Below are 20068 nucleotides of genomic sequence, written 5' to 3' on the forward strand. Positions count from 1 at the left end.
TGCCTGATTTATGAAATCCATTAATTTGTGGTGTGTAGCTCAGTGGTTCTCAACCCTGGCTAGACATTAAAGTTACCTGAGGAACTTTACAAAGTCTAAAAGCCTGAGACTAGTCCCAGAATAATTGAATCAGAGTATCTAAGGCTGGGGCCTGGCATTAGCATTTCTTAAAAGCAAAGCAGGTGAGTGGGTGCAGTGAGGGTGGGAAATGAGTGGGTGAGATAACGAAGAGGCGGTGAAGAAGGGTCTGCTACTGCTCCTACTAATACAGCTAGCACTGCTAGCTAGCGATAACTAGGTGCTTACTCTGTGCAGGTATTGTTCTAAGCATTGTTCATACAATGAAATTATCCTCATGTACTCTTGACAAAAACCCGTGGGCTTTATTGCACTTTTACACATGTGTCGATGGAAGTATACAGATGTGTGTAGGGGTGTACAGAGGTTTTCAGATGTGTGTATGAGGAGGTAAAGCAGTTCATTCAGAGGGGAATAATATTTCTTGGGGTATTCTCTACTATCAAAGTGAAATTTAACCTGTTAATCTAGCTGCAGTGTAACTAGTTTTTCATATTCATAACTTTTGTCATAGAAGACGTCGATGGTTCTTGTATGGTTAGCATGCCATGGCTCTGTCAACTGAAACTCAAGTTGACAGATAAAACAGGCTGGACTCCTCCGGCTCCAGGCCACACATCTTGGCCTCTTAATTCCTGGTATCTGACTTCACTTGAGTTTCCTGAAGTGCATCTCTGCTGAAAGTAGTTTACAAGACAGCTGCAAGGGGGAGACATTGATGGCACACAATTGTGCCAAGACCCGTCATACGCATAAGCTGCAGTAAGTGCACAGAAAGCGCAACTGCCATGCACCGTGGATCGAACGCCTCTGAACGTTCACTCACCGTCTCATTTTATATCTACAACCTCCCCGAGAGGTCTCCGTTGTGAGGGCTTGAAGATTAGGGTGAAATTCAGATTGTACCGTATTACACTTTAGCTGATTGTGGAGTCTGAGATCACTTGTCTTCTAGTGCAGGGCATTCAAAAAAAAATCTTAGCCCTCTAGTGCTTTGTTGGTGGTGGTTGGTGTATAGTTCTTAACACATGAATAGGGCCATCTAACCACCACCACCATAACGATATAGAAGGGCGGCATAGAGCTCTGCGGGGTGGAGTGTTGCTTGGAGTCTGGACCCACCAGCTCGCTGCTCCAGCTACCTGAGCAGTCTGACAAACTCAAGTTTCTGTAAGAGGTTTGGCTCTACTCAAGCCCTAGTTAGTGATTTATTGGCAGATGGGAGACAGGCCCGTCTGAAAGGCTGATCAATGGCAGGAATGGAGACATGCGGGGTATATGCCTTTCCTTCCTTTTTTTCCAGCTTGACAAGATACTGTAATTCTTGATCCTGAAAGGAAGGACTTGAGACATGAAAAGGAAGCTGGAATCAGAGCCCTAAAGGTGTGGATTACTTTCTGGAAGCTCTCCAGAAATGAGAATACGCTGCTGTGACTGGGATCTGAGACTGGCGTTTCTACAGAAGACGTTCACAGGGCAAGCGGACCCGGGGGCTAAGTGGATGCTGCCATCAGTCCTGGCTCCAGACCCTTCCTCAGCCCTCCTCCTCTTCTTCCCTTCCTTGAATTTGAGCTCCAGCTCTACACCCAAAGGCTGGAGAGCTTGGGTCTGATCTTCCTTCCCCACAACTTAACACTTTCCGTAGAACCTTCTACAAGGCAGAGCAGTGCAAGGCTTCTTTGATGCCTGAGAGCCTCTTCTGGGAAGCTCCTCTTAATAATTGTGCTTATTCTTTGATCTCTGCAGCTAACAAGTTACAACTTCATTTTTTTTTTTAATAAGTAACAGTTTTTTTTACTTTGCACTATGAAAGCGTAAGATCCTAGGATGACAAACGTTACATAGATAACAAATACCCTGTTGTTGTTGTTGTTGTTAGGTGCCATTGAATTGGTTCTGACTCATAGCAACCCTGTGTACAACAGGATGAAACACTGCCCAGTCCTGTGCCATCTTCACAACCGTTGTTATGTTTGAGCCCATTGTTGCAGTCATTGTGTCAGTCGATCTCATCTAGGGTCTTCCTCTTTTTCACTGACCCTCCTCCTTCCCAAGCATGATGTACTTCTCCAGGGCATGGTCCCTCCTGATAACATGTCCAAAGTACATGGGATGAAGTCTCACCATCCTTGCTTCCAAAGGGTACTGTGGCTGTACTTCTTCCATGACAGACCTATTTGTTCCTCTGGCAGTCCATGGTATATTTAATGTTCTTCACCAACACCGTAAGTCAGGGGCATCAATTCTTTGATCTTCCTTACTCATAGTCCAGCTTTCTCATGCATATGAGGTAATTGAAAATATCATGTCTTGGGTCAGGCGCACCTTAGTCCTGAAAGTGACATCTTTGCTTTTCAACACTTTAAAGATGTCTTTGCAGCAAATTTGCCCAACATAATACATCATTTGATTTCTTGACTGCTACTTCCATTGGTTGTGGATCCAAGTAAAATGAAACCCTCGACATCAATATTTTCTCCATTTATCGTGACGTTGCTTATTGACCCAAATACCTTAGGAGAAGAAAAATGCTTTCTCTAGCTAAAGAAATACCTTTCATTTTACGTATCTTTTCTGTTCCATTTCTGTGCCTCTGTTACCAGTGCACGGCACTTATGGCCTCAGTGTTGTAATAAACCTGGCGGGCGGAGGGGAACAGGGTGATCTGCTGGTGGAGATAGCAGGGTCTGTGGTGAGCCCTGATCCTTTGTGCTTGCAGAAAGGAGTGTTCAAGAGTGATGACTCAGTTGTGTCATGACCTCTGATTATGAAAGTCTTCTGTAAGAAAAAGAAAGGAATGAAGGAGAGAGGGAGGGAAGAAGAAAGGAAGGGAGGAAGGAGGAAGAGAAGAAGGAAGACAATGAATTATCTTTAACATTTTTGCATTTTATCAAGCAAGCAAGATAAGCATAGTCAGATTGTATGGTTTGAATTCTGCCAAATTGTTTACTGGCTGCATGGCAGTTGTGAGATATTTAACTTGTATCAGTTCATGGGGTGGTTGTGAGAGTTAGGTAAAGCAATCCTTGTAAAGCAACTAGCACATAGTAAGTATTCTATAAAGATTCATTATACAGTCCAGTGGCAAAAATAGGAATTTCATTTTTTAATGGGCCTCCAGATTCTTCTACAGGATAGTAGATGTTCAGTCAATGGTGACTGAATAAATGAATGAGAGAATACCTAACCATGAGGGTAGGAAAACTGATACATATCAGCATACCAGTGTTGCCCAAACCATTCATTATCATTGCTCTGAAACTTCGGTTCCCATGGTCTTCAGTGCTAGACTTTGAGGTAAGACTTAAGTCTACCCAGTAAAATGTCAACAATGTATTTGTTTACTAAGCCAAGGAAATAATTTAGTGTACAAGACTGTTAGGATAACCGTTAAACCAATGTCTTTAAAAAAAAAAACAACTGAATTAATAAGGGATGTCCTTGACCATTTTACTGTGATGCACTGTTCTCTTTCCTCAGTTTCTGTATTTCTTGCATTTAAAACTAACAAAGGATTTAACTGTACACAGAGTCAGCAACATGCTGTAGGACTCAGGCCTGTACCAATGGGGTCACTTTTGCTTATTAATGAAAATAGTAGGATGGGAGTTTGTGTTCCCATCTATAAAGAAGTCCTACAGACTGGATGTTGTGTCTCCATTGAGGTCGAATGGGATAATAATAACATTAATCATAACAACAACAACAGCAACTGTGACAAAAAACCAAACCAGTTGCTGCCAAGTTGATTCAGACTCACTGACCCCATGTGTTTCAGAGTAGAACTGCACATAGGAATTACAATGGCTGTGCCTTTCTGGAAGTAGATTGCCAGGACTTTCTCTCAAGGTTCCTATGGGTGGACTTGAACCACCAACCTTTTGGTTAACAGCCTAGTGCTTAACCATTTGAGCCACCCAGTGACCTCTTTAATCACAATAGCTAACATCGAGCTGATACCAACTCAAAGCGACCCTATAGGACAGAGTTACAAACCAACCCTGTAAAGCCTATTATATTAAAAATTTGAGGTACATACAGTAATTCTTAATAACAAACGGGCACTACTTTGCGACGTGTATCAAAACATTATTATTGTTATTGTTGTTGTTGTTAGGTGCCATGGAGTTGGCTCCAACTCATAGCGACCCTATGTACAACAGAACGAAATACTGCCTGGTCCTGTGCCACCCTCACAGTTGTTGTTATGCTTGAGCCCATTGTTGCAGCCACTATGTCAGTCTACCTCGTTGAGGATCATCCTCTTTTTTGATGACCCTCTACTTTACAAAGCGTGATATCCGTCTCCAGGGACTGGCCCCTCCCAATAACATGTCCAGAGTATGTGAGACGAAGTCTTGCCGTCCTCGCTTCTAAGGAGTATTCTGGCTGTACTTCTTCCAAGATGGATTTGTTTGTTCTTCTGGCTTTTATTATTATTACTGTGTTATTATGTTAAAGATGTTTTAGAGTATCTGGAAGAGTTTCTTTAATGTTTTTTTATGCACAGAAAGTTACCAGACCAAAACCCATTGCCGTCAAGTTCGTTCAGACTCATAGCAACCCTATAGGACAGAGTAGAACTGCCCCATAAGGTTTCCAAGGTGTGGCTGATGGATTCGAACTGATGGGCTTTTGGTTAGCAGCCGAATGCTTAACCGCTGTACAACCAGGACACTTTATACTATATACTAAGACAAATATTTGACTACCTGACGTTAGATACAAACCATACCTAACTGTTGGGATTTATGTACAAATTCAACTTAAAGACAGATTTAGGAATGGAACTCAGTCGTAATTCAGGGACTTCCTATAATTATAACCCACCTCTGAAATTTGAATTAAATGAATGAGTTCCTGTAAAGCACTTAGCAAAGTATCTGGTACGTAAAAGGAACTTAATAAACTTTAGTTCCCTTTCTAACCATCTGTCTCTTACTCATCAGAAAACAATAGTTATGCACTCTGAGAACATAGATGCCAGTAAGTGGCTATTTGTCCTTAGCTGCCGTTGAATCAATTCCAATTCATGACAAACCCATGTGTGTCGAGTAGAACTGTGCTCCATGGGATTTGCAAGGCTGTGACCTTTCAGAAGCAGATAGCCAGGCCTGTCTCTGAGTCACCTCTGGGTGGGTTAGAGCTGCCAATCTCAGCTAGTAAGCAAGCATTTAACCGTTTGCGCCATCTAGGGATTCCAAGTGGCTATTAGTGAAGACAAATCTAGCTTCAGAACCAAGCTAGACTGAAAAAAGGCGAAGGGAAATTAACATTCAGAGACAAATTGGAGAAACGGAGTACAGTGGTTCTCAAAGTTGGTTGCAGGACCAGCTGCAACGACATCACTTGAGAACTTGTTAGAAATGCCAGTTCGCAGAGATAACGATCATGTCAGAAACTGGGGATGAGGCCAAGCAATGTGTGTTTTTAGCAAGCCCTAAAGGTAAATCTGACATACACTAGGGTTTGAGAACATTTGTATAAGGTAAACTCAACAGATCTTGGGTGAGGAATAATAGTGTGTGTTTCTGTGTGTGTATGTTTGTGCATACACACTCCATGTATATGGAATGTTTGTAACTGCTGAAACTGATTAGCCAAGGATGGTACTGTGAGCAAAATCTAGTCAAATTGGCTATTAATTATCTGTTTTTCTTTGACTGGAAATATGTCTGGAATACTTATTTCTAATGACTTTGCATTAAATTCATTTCAGGTTTTAAAAAAATGATTCATCAACTTTCTTCTTTTTTTTTCTAGGGAATTCCACTTACTTGGATGACCATGGGCCACCTCCTAGTAAGGTAAGGTCTTTGCTTAAATTCCCTTTTCTTATTCTCAGCACCTGCAGCCTTCTCTGACTCCAGTAGCTCCTCGGCCTCCAGAAAAGCCAATTAGATCCCTCTTGGCCCTGAATCATTTACAAGAAAATCATAGATCACAGATGTTAAATTAATCAAATTATTGACGATGACGGCAAAGAGCATGAAGGTAGCCAAAATAGTGAAGAGGAAGGAAGAGCCATCATTTAATCAGAGGCTATACAAGCTCCAGAGCCTCGGGCTGACTTCAGACCTTTGGCAGGGCCTCCTGTTTGCTGCCTCATCTGCCATTGGCATCTGCACTGGGCCACGATGTGATGTCCCCAGCTCTGCCACCCCATGCTGTAGGGTATACGGTTAGACTCACTGCAGGCCTGTTCTCTCCAGCCTGCCTTGGATGATACTCCACCCAAAGCTCAGCCCCTGAAAACGGCCTTCTCAAACTGCGCCATCTCAAGGCTTCCCTGGCCTGTCCTGGATGCCCACTTTTATTCTTCTTCTAAACAGTTTTCACCTAGTTTTTGTTGTTGTCGTTGAAGATTACACAGCAAAACATACACCAATTCAACAATTTGTGCATGTATAATTCAGTGACATTGTTTACATTCTTCAAGTTGTGTAACCATTCTCACCCTCCTTTTCTGAATTGTTCCTTCTCCGTTAACATAAACTCACTGCCCCCCACCAAGCATCCTGTCTGACATTTTCAGTTGCTTTTGTTTGATTTGATTCCATGTAGATCATTCTTTAAAAGAGCACAGTGCTCAAGGCAGACATTCTTTACTAACTAAGCTAAATTATTGTTTGGTTTAAAGAATACTTGAGGGGATATTTTTGGTTTAAGGTTTCAGGTTTAAAGATTATCTCAGGCAATTGTCTTGGGGTCTCATCCAGCCCCAATGCTCCATGAGATTTTGAAATTCTGGCCCATATCCCGCACCCTCCCCTTTTGGTCGGGATTCCTATATAAAATCTTTGATGAAAAAGTTCAGTAATGGTATTGGCCTGAATTTTAAGTGACGTACTGTTGTTGTTAGTTGCCATCAAGTTGGCCCTGACTCATGGTGACCCCATGCACAGTGGATCAAAACACTGCCTGGTCTTGCACCATCCCCATGATTGGGTACAGATTGAATGGCTGTGATTCATAGGGTTTTCACTGACAGTTTTTTTTGGGAAGTAGATCACTGGGCCTTTCTTCGTAGTCCATCTTATTCTGGAAGCTCTCCTGAAACCTATTCAGCATCAGAGCAACATGCAAGCCTCCACGGAAGGACGTGTGGTAGCTGTGCTTGAGGTGCATAGGCCAGGTATCAAACCCAAGTCTCCTTCCTGGAAGGCAAGAATTCTGGCATTGAACCATAAAGATCCCTAGTGATGTATTAGTAAGGTATTAGTGTACTTCCCTACTACTTTCTCTTTTTTTTTTTTTTATTGTGCTTTAAGTTAAAGTTTACAATTTATGTCAGTTTCTCATAGGAAAACTTATACACACATTGTTATATGATCCTAGTCGCTCCCCTACAATGTGACAGCACATTCTTTCTCTCCACCCTGTATTTCCCATGTCCATTCAACCCGCCCCTGTCCCCCTCTGCCTTCTCATCTTGCCTCTAGACAGGAGCTGCCCACAGAGTCTCTCTCATGTGTCTACTTCAGCTAAGAAGCACATTGCTCACCAGTATCATTCTGTGTCTTATAGTCCAGCCTGATCTTTGTCTGAAGAGTTGGCTTCAGGAATGGTTTTAATTTGGGGCTAAAAGAGAGTCTGGGGCCATGACCTCTGGGGTCCCTCTTATCTCAGTCAGACCATTAAGTCTAGTCTTTTTACTAGAATTTGAGGTCTGCATCCCACTTTTCTCCTGCTCCATTGGGGATTCTCTGTTGTGTTCCCTGTCAGGGCAGTCACTGGTGGTAGCCAGGGACTGTCTACTTTCTTGAGTACAGTGAAAACCAAATCCAGCCTACAGAAAAACAAGGGTAATATAATAATCGTTGTATATAAGAAAATAAATGCAATGCAATAGACTGTCCTATATTCTAAATTTATGTCCCTTGTACATTTTTTATATTAATTTTTTTTTAACTTGTAGGAAATGATGGTGATAATGATGAGTAGTAAGGAAAAGGGTTATACTTGGCAAAATAAAACGGTAATACTACAGCTATCAATCTACTTTAAACTTTTCTTTCTGGCCTGTGAAATCCTAAAGTGTAGATACTAGTGCTCTAGCTCGCCTAACAACAACAACAACAACAACAACAAAACCCATTGCCATCAAGTTGATTCCAACTCATAGCAACCCAAAACGAAGGAGTAGAACTGCCCCATACAGTTTCCAAGGAGTGGCTGATGGATTCAAACTGCTGACCTCTTGATTAGCAGGTGTAGCTCTTAACCACTATGCCACCAGGGTTTCCCTAGCTCGCCTACCAGTACTTGGTAATTCCTTAGTTTTTGACCACATAGGGTTGTGCCTCCAAAGTGTGGTTGTAAGTAAATAGTGAGAAGATAATCGACCACCAACTTTAGAGTCTGGTAATTTACTCCAAAGTTGGTTTTTTGAGCTTGGGGGATGTCTTAGTCATCTAGTGCTGCTGTAACAGAAATACCACAAGTACCTTTAACAAGGAGACATTTATTTTCTCACAGTCTAGGAGACTTCAAGTCCAATTTAGGGCATCAGCTCCAGGGGAAGACTTTCTCTGTCTGTTGGCTCTGGAGGAAGGTCCTTGTCATCAATGTTCCCCTGGACTGGGAGCTTCTCTGTGCAGGAACCATGGTTCCAAAGGACACACTCTGCTCTTGGCACTGCTTTCTTGGTGGTATGAGTCCCCCACACTCTGCTTGCTTCCCTTTCCTTTTATCTGTTGTGAGATAAAAAGTGGTGCAGGCCACACCCAGGGAAATTCCCTTTCCATCGGATCAGGAATGTGACTTTAGTAAGGGTGCTACAATCCCAGCCTAATCCTCTTTAACATAAAATTACAGTCACAAAATGGAGGACAACACACAATACTGGGAATCCTGGCCTAACCAAGTTAATACATATTTTGGGGAGACACAATTCAATCCGTGACAGGGAATTTTAGAAAGAATACCGCTATGCTTAAGGCCATGAGCTTTGGAATAAGGTACTTCGGGATTGAACACTGGCTCTGCCCCTTTCTAGCTGTATAACGTTGGACAGGTTACATAATATTTTGAACCTCAGTATTCTGATGTGCAGAGTGGGACTGAAAATACCCACAGCACAGGGTGTCTGAAAGGATTGAGCGAGTTGATGTATGACAAGCACTTAGTGCCCAGGATGCAATAAGCATTGAATAAATAGTGACTAGTATTTTTTTTTAGTATTAACTAGACTGGGGTGACATTAAGATTACTGATGAATGGTACGGTAGCATTTATCACAGTCCCGAATGGTTCTACAACTTGATCCACTGCATACTTACCAAGTGCCTGTGGTGCTCCAGGCACTAGGAGTACAAAAATGAAATAGAAAGAAGACCCACAGTAATAGCCCCTAACCTAGGGGAGCAAAAGAATATAGAGGGTCATGCATCCTCTGAGGATAAGGACTGTGTCTGTCCCTTCCGTGGGTCCTCAGATCCTTACATCGGTCTCAGAGCACAAAGAGGAACAGGGTGACTACTCATCTGATTTCACTGAATCGGACGGACCCTGGGATCCAGAGCTGGAGTCTGCTTAGGTCTCCTGGCTCCCATCCCAGGTTCTTTCCCCTAGGCCAATACTCTCAAACTTTAGTTTCCATCAGAGTTACCTGGAGGCTTGTCAGAACAAAGGCTGCTGGGCCCTGCCTCCAGAGCTTCTGATTCGTTAGGTCTGGGCTGGGACCCTGTTTATAAAAAGGTCCTGCTTATTTTTATATATATATAATTATATATTTATTTATACTCTGTCCTATAGGGTCGCTATGAGTTGGAATCGACTCGACAGCAGTGGTTTTATTTATTTATTTATTTATAAAGTTTCCTATTTATAAGGAGTCTTGGTGGCACAACAGTTAAATGCTCAGCTATTAACAGAAATATCAGCGGTTCGAACCCACCGGCTGCTCCGTGGGAGAAAGATGTGGCAGTCTGCTTCTGTAAAGATTATGCCTTGCGATTGGGTCGATTCCAACTCATAGCAACCCTATAGGACAGAGTATAACTGCCCCACACGGTTTCCAAGAAGCACCTGGTAGATTCAAACTGCCCACCTTTTGGTTAGTAGCCCGCAGCTCTTAACTACTACGCCACCAGGGTTTCCCTGTAAAGATTATAGCCTAGAACCCCGTGGGGCAGTTCTACTCTGTTCTATAAGGTCATATGAGTCAGACTTGCTGGCAATGAGGTTTCTGGGTGGTACTTGAGAGTTTGCATTTTTAAGACACTCCCAGGTGATGGCTGATGCTGCTTGCCTGGGAGTCGTAGGGTTTTGAGAACCACTGCTCTAGAAAAAAATATAAAGAAACCCACGTCCTTGGGCATTTTCTGTGTTGGTTTCACTGCTAACTGCCTAAAGAGAGTGGTGTGGCTTACTATATAAAGATGATTAATATGATGATGACTCATCATCGTAACTCTTCTTGTAGTGAAAACATATTTTCTTTGGCCAATAATCTGCTGAGGAGGGAAAATAGGAGGGGAACACGAAGAATGATGCTGATTGCCTGCAAGGTTCCCTCACTGCCAACTTTCCTTGTTTCCCAAGTGGGGGCCAGATAAAGCCCTCCCCACCTACTGTGTCCTGCCCTCATTTCAAGGCAGAGAGATTCCCTGTGAGACCCATCAGCTGTTTCCTGCCATGGATTGTCTGGATATTACTTTAGGTTCCAGGTTTGATCAATGAGCTTTGACTTGGTCCAAAGACCCAGGCCCACCCTGTAGGAGCTTGCCTTCTTCCATTCTATCCTTGGAAGTGTGTGCACGTACCCCATGTATATCGAATGTTTGCAACTGCTAAAAATTATTAATCAAGGATGGTAATGAGAGCAAAATCTGGGCAATTGGCTATTGATTACCCATTTTTCTTTGATACCATTGCCTGACTAGACATATATCTAGAATGCTTATTTTCAATGATTTATGCACCAAACAAGAAGAATGGTACAGATAGCCTGCTAGGGTTCCCTCATCACTAACTTTCCCACATGGGGCTTCTCCTTTTGTCTGGCTCTCTGCCTGGATCTTGATTGGTTGGCCATCCCCCCTCCCTCTTTGCTAGTATCGCCAGTGCCTGGGTCCTGAGTTTGCTGGGCCCACTCCAGTTGCTTCCTGCAGGGCCTTCCCTTGCAGTGCCGCTTCCCACCACTGCAGGCTGGTCTGCTCACCTCCAGCCCCCAGCTAGAGCCCTGGTGGCGTAGTGGTTAAGAGCTTGACTGCTAACCAAAAGGTGGGCAGTCCTTGGAAACCCTATGGGGACAGTTCTCCTCTGTCCTGTGCGGTCTCTATGAGTTGGAATCAACTCAACAGCAATGGGTTTAACAGATTTAGTCCCTAACTAAAACTCCCTATGACACATAAAAATGACCAGGTTATATCAGATTATTTTCTTTCAGAGTGAATCCAGTTTTACAAAATTGATTCCAAGTTTGAAAATTGTGAATGTAATCGCTTTAAACCAACTGAAGTTTATACAGCACAGATTCTTTCACTATAACTGTATTTTCATTATCTAAGGGTGCCAAAAAAAAATTTTTTTTTTAAGGGTGCAGTAGCAAAAACACTTTTGACTTTCTAAGCCATAGCCATAATAAGAATATAAAAATGGGTAAAAATAATATCTGTGTGTTAACATCTTTTTGTCCACGCTTAGTACTTCTGGCGGGGTGGAAATGAATCCCAGAACTGATGAGATCAAACTTCCAGATAAAATGTTCCCTTGATTGTCCCCCGAGGTGGGGCCTCAGTTTACAGTTCACGGCCTCGTCCAGGAACATGGTGGCACCCAGGCGATAAAGACTCACACATGTCTGGCCTCCGGAGTGAACCTCTAGCCTAGCGATGGAACACAAGACTAAGTCCAGACCCATATTTTTCATATTTGTTTAGCATTCAGAAATGAATTTTGATGCCAAGGCCCAGAGAGCTGTGATCTAGATAAAATAAGATTTTTAAACCCTGAAAATATACTGAGATTTACAGACGAGTTCTCATTTTTTAAAAGTTCAACTCCACTAGTTTCACATTCCACAAGCAAGAGCCATTAAGGGAACGGGGTGTGTATCCCACAGCATGGATTGGGCCCTGGTTGTCCTTCCCTCCAGTGTTTTCATATGAAAGAACTAAATGCCTCTGGTTTTCCTTTGTTTTAAAAATCAACTTTCACCTCACAGCTCACCTCCATTTTTGAGCTGAGCCATTATTTAAAGGGGGGATGTTAACATTTTCTTTTGACTGTCACATTTTACCACCACAGAACTCAGTGCTCTAAGGCTGAAATGCTACTATAATGAATGTGTAGCGTTCGACTCAATGAAATGGAGAGCTATTCTTGAGTGCAGAAACAGGTCTGAAACAGCAAGTATAGTTTGATCCCACCTTTTGTAAAATTGTGTGCGTGCATAACGGATGTGTCTGGAGACAAGCCTAGAAGGATAACAGTGTTTTCTCCAGGTGGTGAGATTTCAGGTGATTTTTACCCTTTTTCCTCACTTGTAAGCATAATTTGAGTTTATTAAAAGTAACGCCTGATCCATGTAAGAATCAGAAAAAAATTTCCTAGTGTAAGAGAAGATTAAAGTTGGGTTGTGGTGCCCTGGACTCTCTGTAGAACCTGGAAAGCCTCACCTCTAGAGACTGACGGCTTCTCGTCCTCGATTTTCACTTCATCTGGAATGTGGGGCATCAGCAATGATAAACTCTGGTGGTAACAAATAGGACGTAGTTATCATTTCACTTGATACGTGGAACCATGGTCTTTTACCTTTTATGATGTTTGTGTAGCAAGATTTACTTTATACAATTTGTAGATGGACAAATGCTGATTGGAAGGAAACTGATGAGGTAGAAATGAAAAAAATTCACACATTAGGTTCCCAAATCCAATAGATAGGCGAGCTGGTCGAAATAAGTCAAGGATAATAAAATCAATAGTTGATATGTATTCTTCCCTGTGTGCTAAGAACAATGCTAAGCACTTGGCATGCAAAGTTTACTGCCTATGAAACTCTATAAAGGAGGAAGTAATTTTTTAATCCTTATTTTACAGTTGAGGGAACTGGTTCTTAGAGAAACTCAATAAGTTGCCAAAGGTCACGCTCAAAGTATTGGAGTTGGGATTCCAGCCCAATGCTCTGTAGCTCCAGGACCCATGCTTTTAACCATTTCAGGATTACTAATTTAAGTAGAAATAGAATGATTTTTAATCTTATATCTGGAGTCTAATGCTTTTATATGTTATCTGGTACCTTAACCAGTATAATAAACAAGTTTTAACCCTCATTATGCCAGAAAAAATAGTCATCACCGTATATCACCTAGGTTCAAGGGACCTTTTACATTTTTTTTAATCTATTCCGTGATTTTTTTTTTTTTCATTTCCGTCTTACCTATTTCCTTTTAATCACTTTTGCGTACATACCTGTCTTCAGCATTTGTCCCTTTACAAATTGTATAAAATAAGTTCTGGCGCACAAACATCATAAAAGGTGAGAGAATACTGTCCCACATTAATTTAGCAGAATGAGATGGTCCAGGTCCTTAAGGGAAAATATTGTTTGATGAGATCCTTCTTGTCAAATGGCTAACTGCATGAGAATACTATATTTTATTTTTGTCCTTAGAAATATATTATTCACCCACTGAGTCTTGAGTTTGAGGGAATTAGTCTAGGATATCCTCATCTGAAGATGCATAGTCTGGGGCTCCACCTTCACCATCAGTTTTACCATCATCATCATCAGTATCTAGAGCACTGCTGTCTGAGCCTTTGCACGCAGCCCTGGTTCCTCTAATGATTGTGACACTGCTACCTCTGTCGGTTTTCTTCTCTTTGTCGTTATAAAAACCGGTTGCCTCGGAGTCAATTCCGACTCATAGTCTCATTGAGACCCTATAGAACAGCCCCATAGAGTTTCCAAGGAGTGCCTGGTGGATTCAAACTGCTGACCTTTTTGTTAGCAGCGTAGCACTTAACCACTATACCACCAGGGTTTCCAATTATAGGCAGTGTATTAATCAGAGAAACAGAAGCAGCAATAGGATATATTTATATGTAAATATATATACACATATGCATATAAGCATATATACATATATGTTATATAGACATACATATATATGCTGTATATGTGTGCGATATATGTATATACGTGTATATGTATATATATACACACACGTATACATATATACAGTTAAGTGCTCAGCTGCTAACCAAAAGTTTGGCACTTCGAACCCACCAGCTGCTCCTCAGAAGAAAGATGTGGCAGTCTGCTTCCATAAAGATTACAGTCTTAGAAACCCTATGGGACAGTTCTACTCTTTGCTATAGGGTTGCTATGAGTCAGAATCGACTCAACAGCAGTGGGTTAGACAGAGAGAGGGTGAGAGAGATTGACTGATTGATTTTAAGAAATTGGGTTCCGAAATTGTGGGGGTTGGCAAGTCCAGAATTCATAGATCAGGCGGCAGGCTTTAAACTCCGGCATTCTGGAGGCAGAATCCCTTCCTTCTTTCAAAAACCTTAGTTTTTCTCTTAAGTCTTTCAACTGATTGGATAAGACTCACACACTTTATGGAAGGTAATCTGCTTTACTTAGAGTCAACTAATTATAAATATTAATCACATCTAAATACCTTTTGGTGTCTGCAACAATGGGCTTAAGCATAACAACGATTGTGAGAATGGTGCAGGACTGGGTAGTGTTTTGTTCTGTTGTACACAGGGTCACTATGAGTCAGAAGGCACTTGACAGCAGCTAACAACCACAACAACAAAATACCTTCATAGCAGCATCTAGACTAGTATTTGACTGAACAACTGGGCACCATAGTGTAGGCAAGTTGACCCATAAGATTAACCATCTCAGGCAGAAATTGGAATATTCTGTATTTCCACTCTATTCAATGAAAGTTAAAAGCAAACTACATCTTTCTGAGAGATGATACGGTATTTTGGGTAATATAATAAGAAATTTGAAGGATTATACAGTAGTGACAGTTTGTTTCACTAATGAACTGTTCTTAGCCTGTAGTCTTCAATACAATAGCCATTAGGCATACGTAGCTATTTAAATTTAAATTAATTAAAATTTTTAAAGTTTAAAAAATTCAATTTCTCAGTTGCACTAGCCGCATTTAAATTCTCTGTAGCCATAGTGGCTCATGGCTACTGTGTTGGACAACACAGAAAATAACACTTCAGCCATCACTGAGCGTTCCACTGGACTGCACTGTACTAAACCATTTTATCATCCTTCTGTTTTTCTATCATTTTAGTCTTTTTAAAGCGTGTTTTAGAATAACTGATACATAAATGGTTGACAATTATTCTTAGGATAATGGAATAGCAAAATGTTTCAAGATTTAAGAAATATAAAATCACTAAGTTCCTATAATGGATCTTAGAATTTTTAAAGAGGCTAAGTGGGCCCATAGGTAATTGCAAGGTACAATGAGTTTTATTCTCTCTCTTTTTAAGTATGTTTTCTCTTTTTCTTTGAAACATTTCTAAGAGTGACAATCGTGGAATATTAATTCTTACAAAGAATTAGAACTGCTAGGGGAAAAAAAAAAGCCTAAAGAACTAAAACTGGATCCAATAGACCCTGATGGTATACCAAGAGTTAAGATATATTACTGATGTCCACCTTCGTATGTATATAAAATAATATTTATGTGTTATTTTGTATATAATGTGTTAATTTTGAAATGAGTTCATTAGAAGAGGGTTTTGTTTTATTTTGCTGAGCAAGCAATTGTCGAATGAGAGTGGTAATATTGATTGAGATAACATTTGTATAGCACCTTGCAGTGTCTGGCAGTGAGCAATTGCTGGATAAAGGCTAGTCCTCCTTAGCCCACCTCCCAGAAGCTAATTTCCTTCTAGTGTCAATTAATTACTGAGTGCTGAGTTTGTACAAGGAACCTGGAAGACCCCAAAAGTTAATCTCTGCCCTCTAATAACTTACAGTCTAGTTTCATCTTAAGGTTTGGTGGAATCAAAGACTATGACAGCCCATGGTTTGGTGGTTGACATTCATTAGTCTAAATGAGCATATACAGATAACCATTCATTCACTCAAGTGTTTAGCAGGCATGAAATTTTTGTTGGGTTCTGTGTTAGGTGTTGGGGCTATAAGGTTGCAGAAATCACAGCCCCTGTCCTCGAGGTGTAGAGAGTCTAGTAGGAAAGACAGGCTAGCAAACAGGCCAATCCAATGTACTAAGCAGGCGCTGGGTGCTATGATAGGATGAACCCGGGGAGAACACAGGAGGGCACCTGACCTCCTCTCTGAAATGATAGGCCTTACTGCTGGGTTTGAGAGTGATGGGTGGGAAGTAGAGATAGGAACTGCTTTGAGGAGCTTGGCTTTAACAAGAAATAGGGAAAGATGATAGCCTAGAGACGGGGACCATTTCTGTGCTGCTGATAGAAACTGTATAGTAAGAAAGGGGTGACAAGTCACAAATTTAGTTTTGAATGGATTGTATTTAGTATCTTCAGTTTTCAGATACCATAGAGTGTTATGCCCTGCTAGACATTATTTGGCTTGGTTTGATAAACATTGACCCCATCCTTGAGTGCGTAGCATTAGGACAATTTAAGTGCATTTTCGTATTGTTTTTTTTTGTGGTAAAATATATATAAAATAAAATTTGCTGTTTGAATGATTTTAAGTGTACAATTCATTGGCATTAAATTATATTCACAATGTTGGGCAACCATCAGCATCATTCAATACTAGCCAGGTTTTCCCCCAACAGTTCTTCACTTTTCTTCTTCATAATTCTTATGTCTTCAGCTATTTTACTATCCCCAATCTTCTCTCCAATTTCTTCTATTTGAAATTATTTCTACTATTAAAATAATATTATTTTATATACAAAAAATCATATTATATTATATCATCTTTTTCTCTGAAAAGGACTTCAGTGACAGTTCATTTAAAGGACCCTACTGAAGGGAACTCCATATTGCCACCAGGCGCCATGAGAGCAACAGTGAAAACTTCCACTACCTTTTAGAAAATAAAATATGCCGCTGTTTCTCCAGAAACTTTCTCAGCCTGCTGGCATTTAACAACATGACCACCAAGTGCCTGAAGAAAGACTACATTTTTATTTCTGTTTTGTTTTTTCCCTTTCAATAATTCCTTTGAACTTGGAGACACATTAGCTGAAAAGAGAAGTTTTAATGTTCTCCCATAAAGAAACCGTGACTTACGTTCCTTGCTTTCAGCCTAGAGAGAAAAACCCAAATGGATATTCATTGTATTGGGTAAGTCACTTCCAGAAGTGGGAGGACAGTTATTGGGAAGCCAAGCCTCAGTCAACTTGGAGAAGGTTTCTGGATCCCAAAACCTCCATTTCCCTGAGGGAGAATCGCTGAGTTTTTATGTGCGACACAGCCTCATCTGGTCAGGATCGCTTTTTACTTGGAAGACCAGGGCTGAGATCAGAGAAACATGGATTTCTTGTTTCAGTCCTCTGAAATCTATTTTTCAGGATGCAGACATGGCCTCCCACCTTGCTTTACTTTTGCCGGTGCGGATCTGCAGGAAATAAATAAGTCTGTGGCACAGATTGGGTTGTGTGCTGGGCTGCTCTGTCTAGTCTTTGTTACAGCAACGGCTGCTGCTGAAGCCATCGTTGCTGCTAAGAGGGCACTCCTGGGTTTATGGCCCCATTGCATCCTGCCGTAAATAACATCTGATGTAGTAAAGACCCACTGTGCTGACTTTCTTTGAAAAAAAGCTAGCATCCTCAGGAAGTTTGTCCTATCTTATTTTTATCTAAGGCAGAAACAGTGAAAGTTCTTTGTAGTTATTTTTTTATTTAATTTGAAATATCCCAGACCCAAAAAGATCAGTGGGACTAATATACACTGACTTACCCAATGTACCCACCTGTTAGATTTCAAATATGTTACTACTGTAACTTACCAGATTCTTCATTCTGACTTTTGTATTTATTCTTGGTGCCCAAGAAGCTGAGGAGGATGGATTTTGGAATCAAAAGTCAGATCAAATCCTATCTATGTCACCAGTTACCCTAATTAACTCTGTTGTCATTAGTTGCCGTTGAGACGACTGTGACTCACGGCAACCTTATGTATAACAGAACGAAACCTTGCCCAGTTCTGTACCGTCTTCATGATGTTTGAGTTCACTGTTATCACTAGTTACCCTAAAAAAAGAACTTAACCTCATTGAGTTTCAATTTTCCCCCTCTAAAAGAGGTTAAGAGTACCCACCTGTGAGGATTGCGAGGTTACATGAGATAAATGAAGAGCACGTAGCAGGATGCCAGGCCCAGATTAAGTACACAGCAATGGGTCCTTAGTACTGTATTTCCTTTCTACAGTCTCTTATAGATCCTGGTAATTGAATTTGCTAACTTAGAGTAAGCCTGTTCCCTAACCCTCACCCTCATTTTCTTTGAATTCTTAAAAGCAGTTGCATATCAGTTGGCATTCTAGATATTAGTCTCCTAACTTAAAGAATCTTTAGGTTATCCTTCCCTTTTTCCTTTGATCTAGTTAGCACACTAAGAAAAACCTTGCACATTCCCTTGCCATTCAGCTTTTTTAACCATATGCTGTTCTCTGATGCTTGGTAAAGTAGAGGGTCAGCGAAAAAGAGGAAGACCCTCAGCGAGATGGACTGACACAGTGGCTGCAACAATGGGCTCAAACATAGCAACCATTGTGAGGATGGCACAGGACTGGGCAGTGTTTTGTTTTGCATAGGGTCTCTATGAGTCAGAACTGACTCGTCAGCACCCAATAGCATTTTTCTCTGTGTCCAAATGTGACTTTACCCAGAGTCCTTTTAAAAATACCTACAAGAGTGAACCTGCTTTCCATTTTATGGAAGAATCAATTTTACTGGATAATAGGTTTGTGGTTAATGATTCATGATAAATATGTTAGGTTTAGAGAAAGAGAGCTATCACGACGGAATGAGGCTAGAAGTCAGGAATCAGTCTCACTGATGAGCATGACCTTGAAGGAGGCCCTTCCACCCTCATTTTCTGATCATTGCAAATGATAGCAAAATTAATGACCGGAATATTTTATTCTTAAATAACTTTGAGCGCTCTTCAGCCCAGCGTGTGCCATAAAAAACTTTATGCTTTGGTATTTTCTTTGAGATGGGTAATTAATAGCTTAGAGGTTAAAAGAATCTGCAAAAGGGGAACAAATCAACCTTACATAATAGGGTTATTGTTTCTTATCTCAAAGTTGCCTTTATTCTTGCTTCAACTCTTCCTCAGCATCTATCACAGCTCGTAACCATTAATGGGGAATTGCTGGCCCCGCTAGTGGCCTCCTGACATTTCAGCTTTCGGTAAGACCGGTGTCCAAGTTCAGAGAGCGTACTTCTAAATTTATCAGTTTTATGAGTATGTAATGTGCCCATTCTTTCCCAAGAAACACATAATGAATCTATTTCTTCCTCAACAGACGTTTAGTGCTATTGAGCCCATCTTAAACATTGTTCTTTATTTTTAATTAAAAAAAAAAAAATCTGTGAGGCCACAAGTTTAAAAACATGTGGTTTATGTAATTGTTCCTTTAGCATCTCTTCCCCACCCCACTCCCCAAGGACCAGTTATAGTTGATAAGATGCTGTCCAGACCGGCATCACTTACAATCACGGACGTAACTGGTTGTCCGTTTTGGCTGCCTTTAGCAAAAATGAAGGGCTTTAAATGAAGTATAAAATTTTAAAATTGCTCATTGTTGTTGGAAAGCATATTTAATCACAAAATTCTTTCATAAATTAAGAAAACCCATGCCACGATTCTTTGGCAGGGTAACAGTTGCCTCAGAGTTTTCAGAGTTGTAATAACTTAATCACTTTAGCAGTGCCCAGTATACTTACCTAATTCTTCCTTATTTGCTTGCTTCTTTTATTTTTTTCTTGACCATATAGTCAACTTTTTGTTTTGTTTTGTTATAAAAGTTATACATGTTTCTATTTTGTTTTAAT

General features: G+C 40.9%; 1 protein-coding gene across 1 annotated transcript in view; it reads left to right on the forward strand.

The window, feature by feature from the left end:
- Positions 1 to 20068, forward strand: part of UST (uronyl 2-sulfotransferase) — a 365048-nt gene that overhangs the window by 126563 nt on the left and 218417 nt on the right. Inside the window, exon 2 of the mRNA XM_049905661.1 lies at positions 5842 to 5885. Coding sequence (XP_049761618.1) covers positions 5842 to 5885 — 44 coding nt within the window. The remainder of the gene's footprint in view (positions 1 to 5841; positions 5886 to 20068) is intronic.

Source organism: Elephas maximus, chromosome 1 (genome assembly GCF_024166365.1).
Source record: "Elephas maximus indicus isolate mEleMax1 chromosome 1, mEleMax1 primary haplotype, whole genome shotgun sequence".
Taxonomy (NCBI): domain Eukaryota; kingdom Metazoa; phylum Chordata; class Mammalia; order Proboscidea; family Elephantidae; genus Elephas; species Elephas maximus.